The 23,437-nt window shown below is 61.2% G+C and overlaps 1 protein-coding gene and 1 long non-coding RNA gene across 6 annotated transcripts in view; one reads left to right on the top strand and one right to left on the bottom strand.

Moving 5' to 3' along the window:
• Positions 1-23,437, bottom strand: part of LOC131744463 (protein VAC14 homolog) — a 93,809-nt gene that overhangs the window by 1,560 nt on the left and 68,812 nt on the right. For 2 of the 3 annotated variants that reach the window (XM_059043930.2, XM_067019383.1), the window contains 4 exons: positions 8,657-8,831; positions 7,143-7,261; positions 5,895-5,974; positions 3,784-3,934 (listed from right to left, as the gene is read on the bottom strand). In XM_059043930.2, the coding sequence (XP_058899913.1) occupies positions 3,784-3,934; positions 5,895-5,974; positions 7,143-7,261; positions 8,657-8,831 (525 nt within the window). Of the gene's footprint in view, positions 1-3,783; positions 3,935-5,894; positions 5,975-7,097; positions 7,262-8,656; positions 8,832-23,437 lie in introns of all 3 variants that reach the window. The other variant, XM_067019382.1, reaches the window with a different exon arrangement.
• Positions 4,554-10,141, top strand: LOC136793047 (uncharacterized). Of its 3 annotated transcripts, none has more exons than XR_010837786.1 (4): positions 4,554-4,772; positions 7,670-9,118; positions 9,704-9,806; positions 9,902-10,141. It is a non-coding gene; the product is annotated as an uncharacterized lncRNA (long non-coding RNA). The 3 variants fall into 3 exon arrangements; XR_010837787.1 differs by lacking the exon at positions 4,554-4,772 and adding an exon at positions 5,240-5,292; XR_010837788.1 differs by lacking the exon at positions 4,554-4,772 and adding an exon at positions 5,454-5,667.

The raw sequence follows: 23,437 nt of genomic DNA, 5'->3' as shown, positions 1-23,437 counted from the left end.
CTTGGGCCCTTTGAGTTCATGAAAAGACCCCAATATGGCAGGAGAGGTCCAGGCAGCAGCTGGGCACAGGAGCTCGACAGACCTGGACCCAACTGTAACACAACCACCCCCTAGACACCTGACCTTGGGCAGGTAACTCAGTGTCCTCCTCTGTAAGGGGGTGCTGCCACAGGAGCCACCCCATAGGGTGGCTGAGGATTCCTCCCTACTTGACATGAAGAACTTGGCCTGATGCCCAGCCCCAGCCTAGGTACCCAATGGGTGCCCACTGTGGCTACACTCTGTCCCTTGGAGGTAAGGCCAGCCGGTGCCCAGAAGCTCATTCCATCTGGGTGAATCACAACGGTGCTTCACCCAAAAGGAACCCTCACCAACGAGCCTGGCTCCTGGTAAGGCGCAGCCCACCAATGCTCAGAGCCTGAAAGCCATCTCTGACAAGTCACCAGGACCAGGGGCAGTGGGAACTCTTCCCATGGTTGGGATGCCATCTGGAGCCCGGAAGTGGGCCCCTGTACCCCTACTCAGCCTGTTCCCTTCCTGTTAAAGATACCCCACCTGACAACACCTTGGATTGTGGCCGTGGCTGCTTCTTCCTTGGGCCTCAGGCCCTGCCTCTGGAGCTGGGACTCAGGCAAATTCAACAAAGATCAAAATGAGCTGGGTGGGGCTCGCTCAAGGGGGCCAGACTGCGGGCACCATTCTGGGCTCTGGCTGCTGCTTTCAACTCTCCTGGGAATGGGGAGGGGACATCCCTGTCCTAGTAACCTGTGGCCCGGGTGCTACTGCTCCCCAACAGAGCAACTCCTCCTCCTGAGGACGCTGAGGGACACCCCGGAGCTTGGAGCCCTAACTCCAGGGGGTGGCCAGATGCTACCCCAGCCCATGTAGGCCAGAAGAGGGGGAGACGTGTGCAGGCCAGAGATGATCCTGAAGTGTGTTGTCTGAGGCTGGGCACCCACGGATCTGTACGCTCCTCTCCGCAACCCTCTTTGCATTAGATCCAGAGGAGGGAAACTGAGATTAGGGGTTGCCCGGGAGATGTCAGCAATGGATGACAAATCCAGGGTGATGTGGCCAGGTGAGGGTAGGGCTCGGGAGGAGTGGGCCACACCTTGCTCTCTGGGCCCTCACGGAGGCAAGAAGTCCTCCCCCCCGCCCCATGACTCAGCGTCCCTTTGGGCAGACCCTTCCTGGCCTGAAGTCTTGGTAGCAGGGAGGCGTATGTCCATGGGTACGGGGTCTCCGCTGAGCATTGAGGCTGGGCCTCTCCCTGCCAGTCACAGCGGACACGGCCACTGCTCGGGCCTTCATGTTCTCTGTATGTTTACAGCAACCCTCAGGCAGTGAGTGGCTAGGGGACACCCAGCCAGCAGCACAGAGCTGAGGTTCCAGAACCCAAAGCCAGCCCTCTCTCCTGCCACCGCACCCACGCACCTGTCACCAGCTTCTCCTTCAGAGGCTCCCTCTTGCCTCACTGAGGAGACGGTCCCTGGGGAGTGGCCCAGAAGCCCAAGCGGAGGGCCAGGGTTCCCTAGGCCTGCCGGCACCCTGAGTGCACAGAAGGGGGGGCGGGATGGGCAAGGAGCAGAGACTCTCCCAGCTGCTCCGGGCACACGGGCCTGTCGGCAACCTGACGCTGTCTTCCAGCTGCCGCCTCTCCCGGGGCTGAGACTGTCCTCAAGCCCCCTCTCCAGGGCGGGAGCTGTCCCTCTGTGCCCAACCCTGTAACCTGACCCTGCCCCCAGCTGTTCCTGAGGCCCCCTTCCTTGCCCAAGGCTCCGCTGCCTTTTCCTATGACAGCTCTTCCTAGGTCCTTGCAAAGAAAGGCTGGGAACCCACAGCCTTGAAGACTGGGTGGAACCTCAAGGATCCATTCAGTCCGAATGCTCACTTACTGATGAAGAAACCAAGGGCCCAGAGAGGGCATGGGGCTTGCCTGAGGTCACAGAGCAAATCCGGCAGCAGAGCTCGGACCAGATCCTAGTCCAGGCCTGCGAACCATCCACTGACCCAGAGGCCTCAGCCCTTCGGCTCAAGACTTCCTGACTCTGACCATATGGGAGATCTGGGGGAAAGCCTCATTTTCCCCAGCTTTCCTCTGCAGACTTGCTCTGTTCTGGCTTAGGGAGCGCAGGGAGGAGTCCGACTACTCTGAGCCTGCCTTCCTTTTCCGCAGGATGTTCCTGTATGAGGAGATGTAGCAGGTGGAGCTCTGAGAAGGGACTGGCCCTCGGCAGCACAGGGGCTGTGGCCTGGCCCAGAGGTCACAGGGAAGCAGCCGTTCCCGCCTCCTTCTCAATTTCAGCTGTACCTTCCCTCCTAAGTGGCTGCCAGGGTGACCCTAACTCCCACTGGGCACTGGAAAGGCCAGCAGAGGCCAAGCCAGCAAAGCAAGGTGTGGCGTCAGGGCCTTTCCGACTCCCAGGAGATAGAGGTGCTCCGGCCAAGGGAATAAAACGCACACCTAACTCTGCGGCTGCTCCCGCCCCGCTGGGACACTCAGTGAGCTGAATGCCTTCTTCTGAGGATTACCCGGGGGCACCACGAGCAGCTGGGACAGGGACTAGCCCTCCAGCCCTGAGCGCTGCTGTCCGGGGAAAGGGGCAGGGTGGGCAGGAGCTGGGCCTTGGCCTGGGGGCCACACCTGCTGGGGGCTCCCAGCCCCTCCAGCGGCCTGAGGCCGACAGCCCATTAGGGGCCCCACACCCAGCCCCTGGAGAGACCAGGTCAGGTGGGAGGGGGGGGGTGGCCTAGACCCTGGGAGACGGAGGGCTCAGGGGCTCGGGTCAGGGGCCCAGAGTGCCGGGCAGGCCCATCTCAAGGCTGCCTGCATCCATCGCAAGGGCGAAGGCCCGAGACCTTTGGCGGGGGGCGAGGCGCCAGGCCTGCCGAGGGGGTCTAACAGCTTGGGAGGGAATTCTAGACACACAGGGCATCTGATGCAAGCTGGGTGCGCTCCATCCAGCGTAAATCTTCTCAGTGGCTCTGCTTGTTTCCATGGCGACCCGACAAGTGAAATTTTCCATCTCTGATGCCAAATGCCTGTGGATGAGGCGAAGCCTCCAAGGGTTACCAAATATAGACATGACCCAACAGGCTCTGGGGATCGGGCCAGCAGTGGGTTCAGGGTGGGAGCCTGGATGCCCCCGAGGGGCTGCAGCCCTCCTCCCCAGAGGCTGCCGTGCTGGGCCTCTCCACGCTAAGAGCGCCTGGGACCCGTGCTTCCCGCAGACAGGTCGCAAGCGGGGTAGCCACGGGGGCACCCTTGCCTCCCACTCCAGTCAGGAGGAGATTGGGAGGGTCCTAGCAGCGCCAGGGTCACTCAGCGGCCAAGGGTTGAGCCTCTGCTACAGATGGGAAGGGAGGGCTGTCTGAGGCCCGGGAGGGACCCTATGTAGCTCTCTTGCCCATGTACCACCTGGGACGCAGTGTCTGAGCTGGGGCACGAATTCCTCCCCTCTGGACTTTCTCTCCAGGGGCCTCTGCTTGGGTCACACCAGCACGCTCTCGGGTTTTTTGATTTAACTCCACCCTGACTGCTGGGAGAAGGTATTCCGACTGCCTACCACGGCATAAACGCTCCCAGAATCTCCCGGCCCGGTGCTCTGATATGGAAACCCACGGGCAAGTGGCTGCGGGGCGGACAGTGTCCGCAGTGGCAGGAGGTGTGATGCCGGGCCCTGGTAGCCCCTTTAAAACTCCCCGCTCGCCAGGCCCTGGCAGCCCGGCCGGCCCTGGCCCTGCTCGCTGGCAGAGCCCCGCCCCCACGAGCTGGGCACGTACCCGGTCTGCAGCAGCTCGGGGTTGGGCACGCACTGGAGCCGGTGGGAGAGCAGCTGGAAGGCGCTGCTCTGGGGCAGCAGCATGAGCAGGCCGTACAGGGCCTTGATCAGGTACGGGTTGTTCTTCACGTCCAGCAGCTGCAGGCGCAGATCTGCGGGCGGGCAGAGGGCAGGGGTCAGGCACTGCTCTGGGGGCACCTCCGCCTGGCCAGGAAAGGGCCAGCCTGGTGGCCGGGGCTCCTCCCAGCCAGACAGGCCTGCCTCTCCTCCTGCAGCGTCTTAGCTGTCCCCACGGTCTCACTGTTCTTTCTGCTGACCTGCCCACCTGCCTTCCCTCTGATGTTCCCAAGTCACCTCAGCCTGGCGACCCCCAACCTGCTGCCAGGCCTGGTCCCCTCCCCCGACACACTCACTGCCTCCCTGGAGAAGAGGGGGCTTGGGGCCCGTAGCGTAACAGATTCCCCGGTCTGCTCTGCACGTGCCAGCACGAGAGAGCTATAAATAGGGTGAGCTGGAGAGAAAGACTGGATTAGGGCAGCTTTAAGGGAGGGCAGGATGGAAAAACGCTTTGGTGTGTGACTAAACACACATCAAGCCCATGAGTGTCTGGTGGATGCTTTTGGAAATCCATGTCAGATACCAGCCCTGCCTCCCCCACCAGACGGCGGGGAGATACACCCGGGTCTTGCCCAGCATCCGTCCCAGATAAACGGGCCCACGTGGCTCTCCTCTGAGCCCTTCCAGGAGCCTCACTCGTTTCTACCTTCTCTGAGGCCCAGTCTCAGGCATCCTTGGTGGAGGACAAACCACAAACTTCTGGAGAGACCATGTCACCCCAGCAGCTGGACGGGGGCCTTGGGGGCCAGGGTGAGCCAGGAAGCAGGCGCCTCTCACAGCAGCCCCTCCCCTCACCCCAGGTGGCAGTCGTGCCCAGGCCCAGCGACTCCAGAAGAGGCGGGGACCTGTTTTGAATCTAGTCCTGGGCCCTGGGTAAGCCGGGCGACGGGGCCAAGCCAGCTATCAGGGGGGTCTAGGCAACCTAGGGTTGGAATGGGTGGTGGGCGGGACCAGGGGACGTCTGCTGTGGTCACCGCACCAAAGCCCTGGGCCTCGAGAGAAGGTGTTCGTGGCTTCTCTAGGGTCAGGCTGGACCTGCCCCCAGGCGAGTGTGTGCCAGGCTGCCCTGGGAGGCCTTTGGGGAAGGGAAATGTCAGGCCAGGGGGCCATTTGGGACAGGCTTCGATGCACTGCCCTGGGAACAGGGTCTCCCTCCTGCTCTTGCGTCCCCTGGGCATCTGTTACTGTGATGGCTGGCTGTTCGGAGAAGCTGTCTTCTGTTTGGATGGGAGGGGGCCCCTCGGCCCCTGGGTTTGCCTTTGGGCTCTAGGGTGAAGGCCGATGCGCTCGGTCTGGGCAGATTGGGGGTGCCACCACAGCAGGAGGCCTGGGTGACCAGCCCGGCAGGAGGGTGGCCACTGGCAGGGCTGCCTCCCGGCTTCGCTACCACGCCGTAAGTACACGCGCGTCATTCAGAGACTTGCCTGCCTTGGGGAGCGGGCACTGTATGTGTTGAGGCGCCAGGAGCTGCACTCGCCCCAGCCAGCTGCCACTTTGCACATTCAGCCCGGGTGTTACAATCAAGCAGCTCCTGCCCATCAGCTCCCGGCAAGCGCCAGCTCTGCTTTGCAGAGGGACGAGGGGGTGGCTCCTGGGCACAAGGGAGCAACCTGCGGGTAGGCCCAGGGTGCCCCCAGCTTCCAAGAGCCACGGCAGAGGGCCGCGTGCTCAGAGGGGTGGCCGGGGACAGCTCTGGGACGGCGGCTCCACCTGCACCCCGAAGGCACTGCTCCAGTTCGCCCAGGCAAGAGGTGACACTATTCTTCAGGTGGGTTTTGCTGTCAGCGCCGGCCTGTGTCGAGCCCCGCCTTAAGGCGCACGGGCTCTGTACCTCCTCAGCCCTGTCATCCTCATCCTTACGGTCCTGACATTCTAGAAGCATCCCTGGGGTGACTGTTCTTGCTCCCTCCCCAGTGACAGCCAAGAGCTGCTCTCTGAGCTTGGCTCCCTCCCACCTCCCTCCAGGCCGTCAGAGGCCAGAGACAGGGCGCTCACATGTGAAGATGGGGCACTCGATCAGCTGCACCAGCTTGTCTACCTCCGTGAGGAAATCCACAGTGACCTCCAGGTCCCCGCTGGGTGGGTGGGTCAAGGGAAGTGGGGCCACTGGCCAGGGAAGCCGCCTCCCTGGGGGCGGGGGCAGCTGGGGAGCTGGGCCCTAGGGGTTCGGCCCAGCGGCACAGAGCACACCTTCCACTGGGCCCTGGCTTCCAGGCACAGAGCGTGTTTCCACCTGAGCAGGATCAGGACACAAAGGACAGCAGCCTATTGTCCCCCTGCCTTTCTGTCCCCCTGCCTGCACGGCCCTCGGGCTCTGCTCTGGCAGCTCTCTCCTCTGTGCCCTCCAGGCCCGGAAAGGCTCTCATCACTGCCCTGCAGCCTATGGGGGAGGGCTGGGCAGGAAAGGCCCCTGTTCCTGACTGAGTGAATGTCTGTCAGCAGGGCCAAGGTCAGGGCTGCTGCAAGCCTGGGGCCTGCAGTCCTCGGGTCACACCAGTGGCTGAGAGGAGCAAATCGTAGTTTGCAGGCGAGCGGGCACCCTGAGGGAGCCAGGCGAGGCCACAGCTGACCCTCAGTGGCGGCGCCTCAGGGCCCCTCTTTCCTTACCCCCCAACTCCTGGCCCATCAGGGAAGGAGACCAATTTTGCATCCTAAATGTCTGTCCAATCCGGGTCACATGCCAGGCGTTCACAGAGGAAGCTGGATGGCTTCACGGTGTTTCAAACAAAAGCCAACCATGGATGCCTTTCTCCGAGGCAGGCCCTGAGGGGCGCTCCCTCCCCCTGAGGCCTCCCCTCCGGCCTGCTTCTCCCTGCCGTGTCCTCTGCCGGGCCCTGGCTCTGTGGCCCCCAAAGGTCCCGAGCTCCTCACCTACCGGCCTGCTGCGGCCCGGCAGCCCCCCTGCTCCCGGGCCTTCTCTCCCCAGCCTGCCCCAGCACCGGGCAGAGGGCACCCTGCCTCTTCCTCGGGGCACCCCTTACCTAGGTAAGCACCCATCCCTGATCCCCAGCTCACAAAGCTTCTCCAGGGCCAGCTCCCCTCTACGAGGCCCTAGATGGCCCTGTTTACTCGGATCCACCCCTCACTGTGCCCTCACGGGTCCTGATGTCCCAAGGCCCGGAGGCGGGGCGTAGGGTCAGGGCAGGAGGGTGGCCGTCGGGCCACCGCGTGGGCGGGAAGGGAGCGCCCGGCCCCCACCTGTCCCTCAGAGGCTGGGCTGGAAGAACAGTGAGTGAAGGATACAACTTCTGGATGAGGTCGTAGGCGTGCCGGTAGTTCTGGGTGAGGAAGCAGAGGGACACCGTGGTGACTGGGTTGTGGCACCAGGAGCGGTACAGGCAGCAGAACAGGTTCTGGCTCTCCTGAGGGGGGAGAGGGGTGAGCAGTTAACGGAGCCCCCCAGCTCCTTCCCCGCGGGTGCCCGGCCCAGACTCAGGGCCCCTCTCAGAGCGCCAGGGAGCCCAGCTGGGAACGAGCTGTCACAAAGGAAACGCTGACAGCTCCTCCTCAGACCCTGTCATTACTCCCCAGAGCCACGTGGTCATGGCTGCGAGGGCCTGCTCGGGAGTGAGCCCGGCCTTTGTGCTGGTGTTTCTGCCCTCGGCAAACAACAGTAATCGTCCTCTCCACAGCTCTGCGGTCCCGGAGCCTGTGGGGCTGGCAGGGGCTGTGGCCGGAGGGGGGCGGGGAGGAAGCTTCCTCAGGGCCCAGGCTCTCGCCGGCAGTGCCCTCCTGCCGTCCTCAGATGCCATCTCTTCCCTCCTCTGCAGCCCACCTTGCACTCGGGAACCAGCCCAGGAGCTGAGCCCACACTCGAGAGCCCCGGCCCTGAGGAACATTCTTTAGGCCTCTGCGAACGTCTGGAAGGAACCACAGGAAGAAGGCAGGGGTGTGGCCTGGGTCATTCGCAGTGGCTCTGGCCCCAGATGCCCTCAGGCGCAGGCTTGGACGTCTCGGAGCTCGGAGACTCCCTGAGAGAGGGCCGAGGCAGGGTCTGAGCTGGGAAGGTGGCGGCCACAGCCCAGATGAAACCCCTGGAGCTGCCAGCACGTCCAGGATGGTGGCTACCCCCGGGGGCCCTCTGCAGCTCAGCCCCCCTCCTTTGGGCCGAGCGAGGCCTTTGACCCGCGGCCCCCAGAGCCGTTCGGTAGAACGGTGAGCGCCACCCTGCTCTCTCTGACCAGCCCTGGCGGGTCCTCACCGAAAGCCCGGGCCAGGCATTACTGTGACACAGCCTGCCTTACACAGGGCATCCTGTAAGACAGACGTGGCCCTCTGTGGGAGAGAGGGGTCCTGGCCAAGGAGGAAGGTGAGGAGGGCAACGACCCCGGATCCCCCGCGGGGTCGCCATCCAGAGGCCTGACCCTGCCTGGGTGACACGGCCCGGCAGGTCTGCCCCTGCCGGGTCCCGCTAGGCGGGCTCGGAACCCAACCTACCCCGTGTGTGAGGAGGCCGTGCTGGTGGGGGGCGGGGTGTCAGGGAGGGCACGTGGACCTGGAGCAGGGCCTGGAGTCTTCCGCGGGCAGAGACCTCCAGAGCGGGTAGTTCCAAGGAAACCCGCCGTGACTCCCTCCCACGGCTGGCACTGACACGCAGCCAACCCAGGCGGACCCCTGTCTGACAGAGGACCAGGGAGACCTTGGGTCACATCCTCGTCTCCTCCCCGCCAACCTCCGGGTAACGAGGGGTGGGCTGGCATGGCCGCGCCCGCGGGCACGCAGACGACACCAGGCTGGGGCCCGTGGGCGAGGAGTACCGGGGTCTTCAGGTCCTTCAGCTGGTTTCGCAGCTGGAAGAGCTCAGTGGAGGTCAGCAGGATGGTGTTGAGGGTGTGGACCATGGTCGAGGCGAACTTGAGGTCCTCCTCCCGGAGCAGGATGTCCGCCATCGAGTGGAAGATGTTCTCCGCGTTCAGCAGGAGGCAGAGCTGCCTGGAAAACGGGCCGAGCGGAGGCTCTGGAGACCTGTGGGCCTCAGCCTCGGAGCCCTCTCCTTGGTCTTCCTCAGCAGTTCCTGAGGAAACCTGCTCTTTCCTGGGCCTGCTGTGGGACCCTGGCTCTGGGGGCTGCTCCCAGCGGACCTGGCTCCACACCTCTCGGCAACTCCAGAGCCCCACGGGCTCCATCTATCCCCCCACCACCCACCCCAGGCCAGGAAGTGGAATCCCGAGAGAAGCAGCGGGGCCTCTGGCTACCAGTGTAGCCCCAGGAGCCCTGAGGTATCTTTCTGATCTCCCACATAGCATAGCAACGCCTCCCCATGTGCGCCAAGGTGCTCTGCGTCCTTTCCTGGCTAGAGATTATCTTCACGTGACAAATACGCATTCTGGTCATCCGTGGATGGCGCCCCTCCCGCCCCCCGTGAGGGCCCCTGGGTCAGGAGCTTGTTCGGGCTGTTCATGGTGCCACCCACACCTGGAGTGGTGCCTGCACGTAGCAGGGGCTCAGCAGGTGCTCGTGGGATGAACAAACCCTAAGGCAACCCTGAGTTTTACCTTCGCTGTTCCGATAATGAAACTCTGGTGGGGAGGCCAAGTGACTTGGCCAAGGTCACGGGATTACTTAGGGCCACTTCTTCCCACTATCTCTCCTCTAATAAGAGTCTTGGGGGGGGGATAAGTCTTGGGCTTTGTGAAAAGGAGTCTCCATTTTGTAAAAGGGAAAACAGGGAACCCAGAGAATGGAGGAGGAAAGCAGTTTTCCCAGGGTCCCTGGGCCAAGGTGATGTCCACAGTGACAGGCAGGTATCAAGGACAAGCCTCAGGGAAGCCTGTTGACCTCCCTAGTTTGCCACTTGCCCACAGAGTCCTGGCCTTGAGGGGATGAGCAGGCCTTCCTGCTGGGAGTTTAAGGATCCTAAGGCTCCTGAAACTAAGAAGAGCAAACCAAGGAGCTGGCAAGTGGTTGGTAAGGAGGGTGGGGTGTGGCCCCCGAGCCCTGCCTGTTGGGGACCGGTGTCAGCATGGCACCCCTTCCCCATCTCCTCCTGGTCTCTGCTCCAGGGACGCATCCACAGACCAGGCCTCAGGCTTGTGGGGACAATGGGTCTGAGGCCTCAAGGTCTCAGGTGCTGGACAAAATGAGCCCCATCTGGAGCCAACGAGCCTGAAATATGTCCACCCCAGGTCACTGAACTCACACTAAACTCGGCGTTATCAGGGTCTGGCTTCCTGTTTCCTTTCAAACGCCAGCCACGCCTTGGGGCCAGACTGGAGAAGATTCTTCCCCACACCCGGCTCCAAAAAGTCCCAGAGCACTTGGTAACAGAGAGGCCAAATCATGAGGTGCAAACAGCAGGCAGGCCGTCTCCAGCCTAGGCCCAGCTGCAACCGGCAGGCTGGGGCAAGAAACCACCAGAGCAATGGAAAGAAAGCCGTTGCGGGGATGGGGCCGCGGGTGGTGTGGGGAAAGCCCTGCCATCGTTGCGGGAGGGTAGGGGGAGCCCCCCCTGCTCACCTGGTGTGGGTGGAGGAGGGGCCCGGGCCCTGGAGCCCCTGCCCAGCTGTGTGACCCAGTGTGTCTGTGTGACAATTTCTCCACCTCCGAATGGGGCTGACATCTACCTGCACCATGGGGGCTACTCAGAGGGCAGTCATCAAGACTAGTGGCAACTCGTGTGGGTGCACAGTATGTGGCAAATGGGACCCCTGGTTGGGTACCTTGTCGGTACCATGGGTGGGGGACGAGGGCCAGCTGCCAGGAGGACGCCTGGCCCTTCGGCAGGGCCCAGGCGGCACTTCCTGTCCCCTCGTGGTCCTCCCACCCCCAGACGACCCCATCTCCGGGGCTGTGGGATAGAAATGTTTCAGGAGGGCAGGCCGGGGAGGAAGGGGAGCATTCTGACAAATGGTCACAAATGCCCGTCGCCTGCAGCTGCTGCCGTCTCCATGACAGGGGCCAACAGCTGAGGCTGCTGCCAGGCAGCGCTCTCCAGGGACCACAGGCCCGAGGGGACCTGCAGCAGCTGAAGGGCGGGGGTGGTGCTCTCACGTGAGGATGGCTGAGGAGGGTGCGGAGGGAGAGGCAAGGGGGTGGCGATGAGCAGAGGCGGGCGCCAAGGCCTCCTGGTGTCCCTAAGAACCCGGAAACACTGGGGAGCTACGGAAGGTCAGCGATGCAGAGTATTCCGGAAATACTCTTGCCACCACGGCGCTCTCCTGGCTGCTCTCTCCCTGGCCTGCGCCTCTTGGCGGTCATGTCTGGTCCCATGGAAATCTTCAGAGCCGTCTCTAGATCAGCGGCTCCCACACGTGCCTCTTGAGCCCCCAACGAGCTCTAGATGGACACCGCCTGCCTGGTGGATGCCCTGCATGGCTGCCCGACAGGCACTCCAGACTCAGCGGGGCCAAAGCACACCTCTTGGTTTCTCCCTCGACTCTGGGCCCCCAGCCTTCACGGGGGCATCGGTGCCCCGCGGCCTCAGGAAGTGGCATCACTGCCCACCCAGCTGCTCCAGCCCAAACCAAGGAGTCCTCCTTGATCCTCTGGGCCCCTCTGTCCAGTGTACCAGCAAGCCCAGGGGCTCTCACATCTGGCTCCTGGCCCATCTCAGCTGCCCTGCCCTGGGCCAAGGGTCAGCCCTCTCTTGCCTGGTCAATTCCAAGCCAGCTTCTAATTGGTCTCCTGTGTCTCCTCTCACGCCACCAATTCACCCCCCATGCACCAACTGGGGCGCTTCTTAAAAAGTCCTAATCAGAGCATGGCCCTCCCCAGCGGCTTCCTGCTGGATCTAAATAAACCCAGCTCCTGACCACAGCCTCCAGGCCCTCACACTTTCTGGTCAGCTCCTCACCAACCTCAGCTCTTATGAGTCCTCCTTTACCCACGATGTGCAGGCCTCTCCTGCGTTTCTTCTGTTCCTGACCTCTGCCCTGGCCTGGGCAGCTCCTCCCAGGGACCAGCGCACATCTGGCTCCCTCCAGACATGGAGATCTCAGCTCCAACCCCAGCCTCAGGGGAAGCCTCTGTCCATGCACACCCCTCTGCCACCAGCCCTTTCTAAGGGAAGTCCTGTTTCTTTCTAAGCGTTTCTCATCACCTGAGTCATCTGGTTGATGGACTCGTTTACTAGGTCCCCTGCTGGCTCTCCCACCAGAACACGTGCTGCAAAGGGCGGGGCCTTGCCTGTGACCCTCGTGTCCCTCATACCAAGAATCACTTTTGCACATTACCGCATGGAGGAGCTGCGCTGATCTCCACCCAAGGTTTCATGAACAGACCTGGAGACGTTCCTCTGCCCCATTCCATCACATCCCTTAGCTGCTCCTGGGCGTGTCCCGGCATGCTGTGCCAGCCTGCTCTGCAGAGAGCAGCTGCCCTGACGCTACATTTTCAGCCTATCACCCAGGACCTGGCTGCCCGGTCCAGGGAGATCTCAGGAGACGCCCAAGCCGCCAGGACAGCCTGAAGGGTCAGCCACAACACACCACACCAAGGGGTCTCCCCCTGAGCACCGCTAATTAAACCACCACGGGAGGGGAGGGAAAAGGAGGGGAGGGCCGGGGAGGAGCCAGGAAGAGGGACCACGGGGGAACGGCAGCGGGGCCACAAGCGGCATCTAGCCTTCCTGCCCTGCCCGCTGTGCTCTGGATGTTCGCAGCGACACCTGCTTGGGGGGGGGGGCTGTCTCTCCCGCCCCAGGCGGCCGCCGGACAGAGCCTGGAGGCCTGCGGCACCGGCTCACAGGGCTCCATCGCAGGGGGCTTCAGCCCTGCGGACCGGCAGGGGTCAGGAAGTCGGGGGGGTGGCGGTGGGGGTCACCTGTCACCTCACCCGGCCTTTGCTGTCTCATCCCAAGGTCACTGTAAGTCTGCAGAAGAGGAAGACGCCTCCAGACTGCTGGGTCATGAAGCTTCCAGGAGGCAGAAATAATCAAGTATTAGCTCCCGGGGAGCCCTAAGCACACGCCGGGCACCGTGCAGAGGGTGTTACATGAGTCCACTTGGGGCAGTTCAGGGGTGATGGAAGGGTCACTGGCTCACGTCTGCACGTGGTCACCGGGCTCAGGGCACCGTCTGGGCATTTTAGGGGAAGGCGAGTCTGGGTCGGTGGGCTGGGCTGTACCTTGCGAGCTCTGGACACCTGAGCAGGATTCTTCCTCCTGCATCTGGAAGGTGGGGGAGGAAGGAAAGGGGCCCACTTTTCACTCAGCCCTGAGTTTGTGGCACGACCCACACAGGTGGCCTCAGTCTCCCTGCACCGGGCCCCGGGCTCCTCCCGCGGCATCCCGAGTCCTCACACAAGCCTGTACCCCCAGGCAGAGAGGCCCAGTCACACAGCTGCCCAGGGCACGAGGAAGGGTGGGTCCAGACCCAGAAGCCAAGTTCCTTTCCCCGCTTTGCCTCCTAGGTGTGCCTGTCGTGAGCGGGCACGGGGGCTGTCCCCGCCCGGGGGGGCCTGGCAGATGGCTGCCTCTCAGGGCTGCTGCGTCACCACTTCTCTGTTGAGCCCCCGCCCGGCTTGAGCTGCCTGCTGGGCTCTCAAGCAGAGTATCAATAATGAAACACAGCTTGCAAGCATTAAACATTTGCCCATATTTTTTAATACCCATATTAAAGTGCTATTCATCATGAGACAGTAGCTTGGAAAATACTTGGGGACAAGGCAGAGGTGGGGTGGGAGGGAACTTGGATGGGGTCTGGGGGGGGGGCACAACCTGGAGGCCCACCTTAGGGCCGGGGTCCACATGCGTGGGCCCCAAGGTGGCCCATGGCGTGTGGCCGTGAGGCCCTGCGCATAGGGCTCTGCCTCCCTCTCCTCCAGCCGCCCGCTGCTGCCTGGACAGCCGTTCCCGTGCTCTGGGTCTGGGTTCAGGCTGGGGAGGGAAGAGCTCTCTTTGGTCCCTCTGTCACATACCAGGAGCTCTCAGAGGAGCAATCTGCCTTCGGTCAGCTCTGAAGCCCCCGGGACGCAAGAGGGGGACCGCCACTTTCCCTAATGCACGGAGAAGCCTTCTTTGGGGCGGCCTCAAAAGGCCAAGACACTTGCTGGGGCCAAGGAAGGCACTCTGGGGCAGTGCCTGCCTGGAAGTGGCCACACCACACTTGCTGGGCTGGTGTGAGCTTCGTGTCACTGTCCCTTCAACCACAAACACTGGCCAAGCATCCACCAGACTGTCCCTGAAAGGCCACTGGCCTCGGTGGTGGCCACGGTGGGAGGTGTTCTCCTGTCCCCAGCCTGGTACCCACCCACGGCCCTTGCTTCAGGTGACATGTGGGCCAGAGCGGGAGGAAGACATCAGCTGCCTGGCAGGAGGCTTGGAGAGGGCCGGCCATGCCCCGAGGCCATGTGGCCCAGGCTGGGCCGGAGGAGGCTGCCTCACGGGGGAAGGCACGGGCAGAGGCCAGCCCCACCGGGCCACCAGGGAGCCTGGTGCTGTCCTCTGCTCGGTCCTGGCGTGGGAAAGGGGCCACACGCCGCTTCTTCTTTTCTAGGGACCTGGACCAGGCTGGGGAAGGCCGAGTCTCAGTGTGGAAGCCAAGACCTGCCCAGTGGCTCTGAGCCCTGCCCTCCCCCTGCCTGGGCTGCGTGCACGGCAGGTGAGAAAAGGTGCATGGCACACTTCAGGCGCCCCTCGTCTAGGCATCCTGGACAGCAGGGCCGGATCATTTCCCCAGAGGGCCCACCTTCTCCCTCTAGCCTGAGTCTCCTTTCTTCGTTTCCATCCCCAGCCACGCGTGCCCTGACCAGGCCAACACGTGCATGGAGGGCCAGGCCCTCACTTCCTCTCTCCTTTGGCCGCTAGCTGGTGTCCACGTCCCCTCAGTGGTCCAAGGCCAATGGGACACGGGCTTTCCTGGGAGACACCTGGAGCCTCACAGCCATAACTCTGAAGTACAGCCTAATGTCAAGTACAGCGAACACAGGGGCCCAGAGCCATTCCCACCGGAAAGGGCCCTCCCTGCCTTGTCCCTGCCCAACAGCTGGGATCCTTTAGAAATTTAAAGAGAGAGCAGCTTTCTCGGCCTATAACATGAGACTAGGGGAGGAGGGAGTGGCCTCCCCTCCGAAGTTCAGAAAGCTCCAGAGTTTCACTGTATCCTCCCCCCCACGGCTCCCTCGCTTCTCTTCCTTTCCAGCTCTCTGCTTCCCAAGTATGAAAATTGTAAATCTGTTTTATTTATTTCAATCAATCCTCGGCAGTGTGCCCCTCAGGGCAGAGGCAGCCATGGTAACCCTGCTAACTCATGCCTAAAAAATTCATCGTGTTTAATGCAGTCGATGTGTCTGATACACTTATAAGGTTCTTTTTTTTGGGGGGGAGGGGTGGGAGGAGGGGGCATGTGGACTTGCTTTTCTGGGTCTTGCTGGGAACTGGTGCAAAGGGGATGGAGGGAGGGCCGCAGCACGATGGAGAAGAGGCAGAAGAGGAAGCAAAGGGTCTTTTGTCCACTTAGCTCTCCCTCTGATTGTTCAAAAGCAGCATGGCCAGACTCTGCGGGGCCACAGACACCCGAGCTGGGCTCATCCGGAGACCTCCAGGGGAGGCCTCCTTTGGGCAGGAGCGGCCTGGAAAACCGAATGGTCTCGTAGAGGCAGCTGGGGCCTTGGCCCCTCTGTGCGAGACAGCCCCTCTCTCCAGGCTTGGGGTTTGCTCTAGGGACCAAGGCTTCCTCCACTGCCCAGGGTGCTCCAGTGGTCCTTCCTGCCCGCTCCCCGGGACAGGAGCCAGCTTCTGCGCATGCCCGGCTGACCCACTGGGCCTCATTTCCCACGTGTTCTTAGCCACCTGGTCAAGCCTGGCCCCACTGTCCACTCACAGGTGCCTCTCCGGCCCCCTCCGGGCCTGTCCCACATGGAGCTTGCCCTGAGCATGGCTGGAGGCAGGTCAGATGGCAGGGGAGGGACCCGGGAAGACCCCTGGGGGGTCATCTCTCCAGGCCTCGGAGCCTCAAAGCCTGGGTAGCAAAGCCCATGGCTTCCGAGTATTTCATCTTTAGAGGCCTCAGGGCAAATGAAAACAAAGGGGTGGGCCACCAAAGGAAATCCTGTTGTCTCCATGACATCAACTCCAACAAGCCCTTGAGGGAGGCTGGGCTCTTGCCTCTCCTGTCACAGGGATTCCCTTCAAGCTGAATCACCATTTCCTCGGCGTCGGCCCACATCACGGACGTCTGTGAGCGTTTTCTCCACATGAGGCGCGTCCTGTACCTTAAATGCCTTTAACACGGGACAGGCGTCATTTTAGCCATCCTCTTTTACAGAGGATGAGGGCAAAGCCCAGAGCCTTGCCGAGGTCCCCATCTGGTCCACCCACCTGGGCACCCGAGCTCTTAGCTGCTGCCTCACCACACACCCAGCTCACGGTATCCAGGGCCCAGCTTGCACAGGGGCTTGGAAGTGCTTTTTCTGGAAGACGGATGGTTTTGGGGGGAGAAGGAGGGCACCTTGGCTACAGATATCACTCGGCCTCCTGATGGACCAGAGCCCAGGTCTCTCCAGGACCTTCCTGTGGCTCTGGGGCAGTTTATCTGCAATCCAGCTCCTTCTACCCCACTCTCACCCTGGGGCTACCTCTGGGGGTGGAAGGCACTGAGCACACTTGGCCGCACCTGGTCGGGACAGTGACGATCTACGCCTGTGTTTGGGCTGCTCTGCTGCGCTGGTGGCCTGTCTCCGAGGGGTGAGACAGGAGGCAGAGTCTGGGAGCCTGCGGGGGGAGAGTCACCCATGGGGATGACTCCATCGGCCGGTTCCCGGGCCTGCTGCTGCCTGAGCTCCAGGGCGAGGTGGGGGGTTTTAGTCCAATGACTCCCGGCGCTCTGAATCCAGGCTGAGACGGCCAGGGAAACAGCATCCTGAGCCCCGCACGCCTGGGAGTGCCCTGGGTTGACCGTTAGAGAACCGGATGGAACTTTTCTCCCCCTTTGAAGTCTTCTGAGCTCCTGGCCTTCCAGGAGGGACTTCCTCCCCAGGACACACTCAGCCTCCCACTGAGGTGGCCCGGCCTGGGAAGAGGCTTCGAGCTGCCTCGACGCCAACGCACAGCCAGCCTGGTAAACTGTTTCCTGGCCCCAGACCTGCCTGCCACCTATGCCCCTGCCAGCTTCCAGCCAGGCTCACGGAGGCCCTCAGAGATCAAGCGCTCATGGGACAGAGGAAGAAACTGAATCCAAGGGCTGGTCCAAGCCACACAGCTGGGGCCATGGTGGAGTCAAGTCCCTGACCCAGAGTTCAAGTTTCAGACTGCCAGACAGTCCCACACAGTGTGTCATCTGCAGAAGGACAGACCTCTCCTTCCCGGGCCAGCCCCTCTTTCCACTTGAGGGCTCCAACTCCCTGTGACGAATGCCCAGGGCACAGACACCTCTCCACCCCATGACATGTGACCATACTCAGAGTCCCTTGAGGTAGAGGGTCTGTCTCGGGACAGGTAAGGGAAAGGCACCCCTGAATCTCTGACATTTCCCCCTTCAAACTAAGGGGGTGACCTTCTGAGAAATGAGGCCGGCAAGTAACAGAGGTGCCAGGAGCCCAGGGAGCCCGGCTGGGGCTGCCCCGTCATCCCTGGGAAGGGCTCTGGGGATTGCCCCCAGGTCTTCCTGTTACCAAGCTGCCTTGTTCACATTTTCCTTTACTTCATCCCATTATTCCCAAACTAGTCCTTCGTTCCGGGCCAAGGGATCACTCCCTGCTGCTGCTTATACGACCACAAACGCTTACAGATGGTGAGCACCTCCTCCCTTCCACCCAGTCAGCGCTGAGCCCAGACGCCGGGGCCTGAGCTCCCACAACTCTGCCCCTCTACCCTTAAAGCCATGCACGCGACTTGGGCCCAGCAGCCCAGTGGTCATGTGGTCACTGCCCCCAAGCCAGAATGTCCCCCTCCTCCAATTATTCACCCACATGGGCTGTCCTCGTGGCGTGGGTCCCGCCGGGTGATCACAGAGATCTACTTCTGTCTCACTTTCTGGTGGCGACTCCTCCAAGGGATTTACTGTGCCTTGAAGGGTCCCCACTAGGGGCTGCCATTTTGCTCTGGTGGCAGTCTCAGTGCCCATCTCTTGCTCCACCAGTGTCCTTGCCCACCCAGAAGGTCTCACAATGACCCTCCAGAACCAGGAGAGCCCTCCACGCCAGAAAGGGCCCCTTGGCGAGAGACCCCCGAACCTGGCTTACGCTGCGGTTACCCGAAGACCGTTTGGGATACTCCAGGAGGTGGGCGATCTGTACTCCTAACAGGCTTCACAGTCAGGACCGAGAACCACTGTCCCCAAACTGCCACTGCTGCAAGCCCGGCGATGCCACACTCCATGTGGAAATGGGGAGGTTTCACCAGCAGCCACAAAGGGCTGCAGAGCCTGGCCTCTGCCTCAGAGCTCTGATGAAGGGCCTGTTGCTTTCCTTCTCCCAACCACACCCTCACCTCCCCAGAGCCGGGGTCCTGGTTTTCCCTGCATTCCTGCCTCATCTCCACCTTAGGGTCCCCTAAGCCCTTTGTGCACAGCCCCAGCCCCGACTCGAGCTGTTCAAAGGGCGGAACAGATGAGTTCTCCCGCCAGACTTCCGCCTAACCAGGACTGCACCACCACCCTCTGCTCGGGCGGCAGGCGTCTCCTCTCCCAGCCTCAGAGGCCCTGGGGGAGGAAGCTCAGCTCTAGCCTCCTCTGGCATGTGCCTCTCCCGCCTTCCTGGCTACATTTGGCTTCCACAGGAGATAACAGTCTCCGATTAAGGAGCTAGACTGATTAGTGCCTTTCTGGCCTTCAAATCTTTAGTCTGGGAGTTTTATGGAATTTTATGAACTGAGATTGTTTTCTGTAGCTCTTTACAAGTGCCCACTTAAAGGGCACTGAGATAAACGTCAGAAAACAGAACACTAACACTAATACCTACTGCTGGTAACAAAGAGCAAATATCACAGCAGCCTCACTGCTGAGTCTCTTGGACGACGTGAAGAGATCGGAGTGAAAGGGCTTGGGAGGGCGGAAGGGTCAACAGCAGAAGGGACGGACAAAGAAAGCACGGAGGGGACTCTTTAAGTTCTTCGTGGCCAAACGGAAGGGGGGTTTCTCTTACTGGTACCCTCCTCCATCCTGTCAGGAGGCTGAAAAAACTCCTTTTGTCATCAGTCATTTTCAGGGAAATTTAAGACGCATGAAATAGGCTTTTCATCCGAATGTCCCTTTCCAGCCCAGGAAACCTTTATCGGATTAAACGCACGAGAATGAAAAAGGGCTCCAGATGTGACAGTGTCCTGCAGGTGCCTGAGGAGTCCCAGGTCTTGGTTACAGAACAGGCCGCCCTCTGACCCCCAGCAGAGCTGTGCCAGGCAAGGGGCCTGCTGGGTAAACACCAGCACCCCGTCACCACACCACCCACTGACCATCGAGCAGAGTCTGGGTGCTGCACACAGAAAACGGGTGATGGAGTTTAACGCCGATGTGGAGGCCTTGATAAGGGAGAGTGAGTGACCCGGAGCCGTTCTGCTTTGGCCTAGAGATTAGAGGGCAGTGTCCCAGTGAGCCTGGGATCCTGACGGAGATTCGCCTGCCGAGTGACGGGTGACGTGTGAGTGAGTGAAAACAGAGCAAGCTGCAGAACGATTCTGAGTCTGGAATCCTCTGCCGGAAAACCTCAACCTTAGCCACAACCAAACAGGATTGATTATACAGTTATAAGTGCAAAGACAAGTTTTGGAAGGAGATACGTGAAACTGAAAGTAAAGGCTACGCCTGGGGGAGGAAGGGGTGGGGAGGGTCTTCTACATCTTGCGGTACATTCCTCTGCGTTATTTCAATTTTTATCTTACACGGATTAAAATTTCTTTTTAAATAATACAGAAATCATTTAGAAACCTACACATCTGGGGATCATCTTGGACTCCCTCATGGAGATCTCAGAGACAGAGCAGGGGAGATCTGACAATGGCAACAAGCATCTTACAAATGAGAGGATCAACAGCCGGGGAAATGGTATTTTTAGCTACGGTGGCTCTTTGCTTCAAAGGCGTAGGTTTCATCTAAAAGCAGGCAAACCTCCTACAAAGTCTGCCTATTTGCAAGGAGTGATTAGCATAATACTCCTTTCGGGAGAAAAGGCCTGGCTCCACTCTGAGACACGAGTGCCTACTACAGGGGAGGCTTCTCCTGAAATAGAATCCCAGCAGAACAGCAAAGTCTCATCAATGGAGATGAAGCCCCCATCTTCCGTCAGAGCCAGAAAGCCGCCTCGCACAGAGGGCCTGGGCATGACGGGTGCGATGCAGCCAGGCAGGGTGAGATCTGAGAGATCACAGCTTCGCACGGGGAGGCCTCCCTTCTGGGCTGCTACTGAAATCGCTTTTGTCTCATGCAACCACCTTCTTCCGCTTTTAAGTACGGAGGGTCTGGGGGGGCTGCCTTTAAAGATGCCCTTTCTGAGGGGAAGGTCAGAGCCAAGTCAAGGCTGAGGAACGGGGACGAACCGGGCAGACGGCAGGCGGAGGCCATCGCTGCAGGACTCAGATGATGACATCTCAGGGAGGTGGCCGCCTCCGAGGCTGCTCGTGGCCCTCGAGACGCGGCTCAGCGGCGGGTGAGCCGGCGCTGCGGCTCCGTGCCGCCCTCCGCCCTCCTCGGCCCCGCGGGCGCTCACGCCTGTCCAGGTCTATCCGCCTGTCCTCCCCCGGCCCAGGCCCCCCACTCCCCGCTGCCGTTAGGCTTGGCCTGTGGGCACATCTTTGATGGCTGTCTTTTCTCTCCCAGAAAACCCCTAGCTGGCTCGGGAAGACTAAACATGTCTAGGGACGTTTGAACTTTTTTCCAAATACCACAAAAATGAATCGAAAGCTGTGACCTTCCAGGAGCTGTAATTACAGATACTCATCTCGGGAGCTGAGCTGGGCAGAGATATCACCGTCACCTGCTGCTCCGTCACACCAGGCCCAGCAGCCCATCCTGGGGGGAGTGTGGCCTTGGGGCAGAAGGTGGCGGTGCTGGTGCTACTTCAGGCCTCACCGGCGGGAGTGGGGCAGAGGAATGGGAGGGGTGCAGAAAGGGAGGCGCAGTCCCTTCTCCGCGCTCCCCCCACCCCCGTGAGGCCTCCACAGCAGTAAGATCACAGGTCTTCCTGTGGAGGGTCAGGGGACCGGGAAATACTCACAGACGGGGTGCACAGCTGAAGATCTGAGAAACCAATTACCACGCTCCTGGGGGGTCCGGGAGAGGCAGAAGAAATTGGACGGGGGCAGCTGCTCGGGCTTCAAGGGCAGGAAGGAAGTGAGGTAACTCCAGAAACCTGCCAACTGTTGGGGCCAGGGGCTACCGGCAGAGGTGGGCAGGGGTCCCGTTCAGGAGTAGGGCTCAGAGGAGGCAGGTCTCATCCGTCAGGAAGGGGACCAGCTCGCGTGGGAGGAAGGAAAAAGCCGACTGCTCTCTGGGAACAGCTGAGGCCAGCTGGCTGAATTCACAGGCACCTGGAATTAACTGGCTGAAGAGCCAAACGTGTCAGGGCAGGGATGTCTGCAGCCTCCAGAAGGTTTTAAACTTAGTCCAGATTATCTGCTCACACCGCTGGTCCCAGCATCACGGAACCTTCTAAAATGATGCAGCAGCCAGAGCCCTTGTCAGGCAAGCTTGCTGAGCCTCTCCTCGACCAGCCTTTGGTGCTGGAGGAGGCTAATGGCAGAGCTGCAGACAGCGAGCAAGTGTCCCCGCCACCGTGAGCCCTGGGCCCCACTGCCCTGCCATTCGCTGGAGCTCAGGACACAGGGCTCTGTGACCAGCTGCCTCAGGTGTGGCCTCATGAGCCCCTGCAGTCCCCCTGGCTCAGGGCCACCCCAAGGACTCCAGGGTGGCCACGGGTCAGGGGTGTCTCTCGGGACTCGTGCACGCCCACAGCAGGTGGAGAGAGTTTTCTGAACCTGCCCAGGCCCCTCAGTGGCTCGCCGGGAATACCTCGGGGCCACTTGGGCCTGGCCCCAGACACACCCCCAGCTCCCTGGGGTTGCCGGGCTCTGGCGCCTGGGCTTCTGAGCAGACGACTCTTCCTACATGAGAAGCACCTTCTCCTCCCACCCTCACCCCCAGCAGTTCCTTATCTTTCATGGCTCAGGTAGACAGCACCTCTTTCCAGAAGCTTCCCCGGACCCCTCCATCAGGGCTAGGCACTCCCCGACCCCATCTGCTCCCACAGAGCATCATCGCTACCTGAGTCTGTGACCATCCCTGGGAGGGCAGGGACGAGCTCTGCCCACTGGGGCGGGTCTGCTCAACGACACACAGCATTCCCTGGCCCTCCTGAGGCCAGCGCGGCAGCAGCCCCTTCCCGGGGAGGGGGGAGCTGGGCATTTTTATCCGTCCTCACAGGGGAGGGGCCGAGCGCTTGCTCCGGGCAGTTCCAGTTCAGAGACGAGGACTCTTGCCTGGCCTGACAGCTGTGGCCTCATTTCCAGGGTTAGACCCAGGATCCTTAATTTTACCCACTTGGTATTTTTCATTCCTGAAGCACAGGGGATGGAGAGGGATTGGGGATGGGGGAGGTGTGGACAAACGGGGCTGGAGGAGTCAGTCATCCCAGGAGGGGCTGCGCAGAGAGGGAAAGAGGGATGCGGGTGGGGACAGCCAAACGGATTCTTTTTTTTTTTTAAACGAAAAAAACCCCAACAACCTAACTCCCAAATCCTACCCCCCATGCCCCGATTTTCCTCCGTAAGCATTTTCGACAAGGTCACAAATGCACTGGCTCTATAGATTTTTGGCTCCAAACCACATCTCAGGCAGTCTTTAACAGCCAATTCTTGGCGTAGCTTCAGCTGAGCCTGAGGAGAGGGAAAACTAGGGCACCTTTATGCTCTGAGAAGACATCGGATCCGGGTCACAGCTTCTCGGTTCTGCTGAAGCGATGGGCACCCCCCGGCCCACAGGCCCGAACCTGAGGACACCCCACCCCTGCAGCTCCTCCAGAGCAGGAATCAAACGCTGTGGCACACACTTCTTAGTCACCTGTCGTCTCTCTGCCTATGCCACCGGACTGACACCTCGGTGAAGGCGGGAACCGGCTCTCGGTTCTGTGTGTGCCCAGGGCTGGCGCGGGGCCTGGCACACCGCAGGCGCTCCAGGAACAGCCACGGAATGAACCAGGGGGAGTGAACCTTTGACCCCTGTCCCCCGTCCGGGTTGGCCTGAGCTCCTCCCTGCCGCCCCCCCCAATGCTCCCGCTACACCTGAGTGTCCTGCCTGTGCACTGCGGTGGCTGGTCCCGCGTCGGCCTAGCCCAGGCGGGGCACGGGGCAGCGCGAGGTAGATATCTACTGGGAAAATCAGAGCCTCGGTTCCCTCCTGTGTGAAAGACCTCAGCTGACCCTGAAGGTCCCTTCTGGCCACTCTGAACTGAGCCTAAACTCCAGACCGAGACTCTCCTGGTCTCTCTTCCATCATGGCCTGGGGCTACCATTCTGGGAGCACACGCGCTTCGGCACCAGTGGCCGTGCTGGGAGGGGCTGGGTCCGAGTCTGACCCCCAGCTCCACACACAACGACACAGCAGACAACTTCTAGTCTCTGGCAAGGTGCAGCGTTGCAAATGGAAGGAAGCCCTAGAGAAGGGATCAGCTGGAGG

This window comes from Kogia breviceps, chromosome 18 (genome assembly GCF_026419965.1).
Source record: "Kogia breviceps isolate mKogBre1 chromosome 18, mKogBre1 haplotype 1, whole genome shotgun sequence".
NCBI classification, from domain to species: Eukaryota; Metazoa; Chordata; class Mammalia; order Artiodactyla; family Physeteridae; genus Kogia; species Kogia breviceps.
The sequence above is the reverse complement of the archived record's forward strand: the minus strand, read 5'-3'. Positions and strand labels throughout refer to the sequence as shown.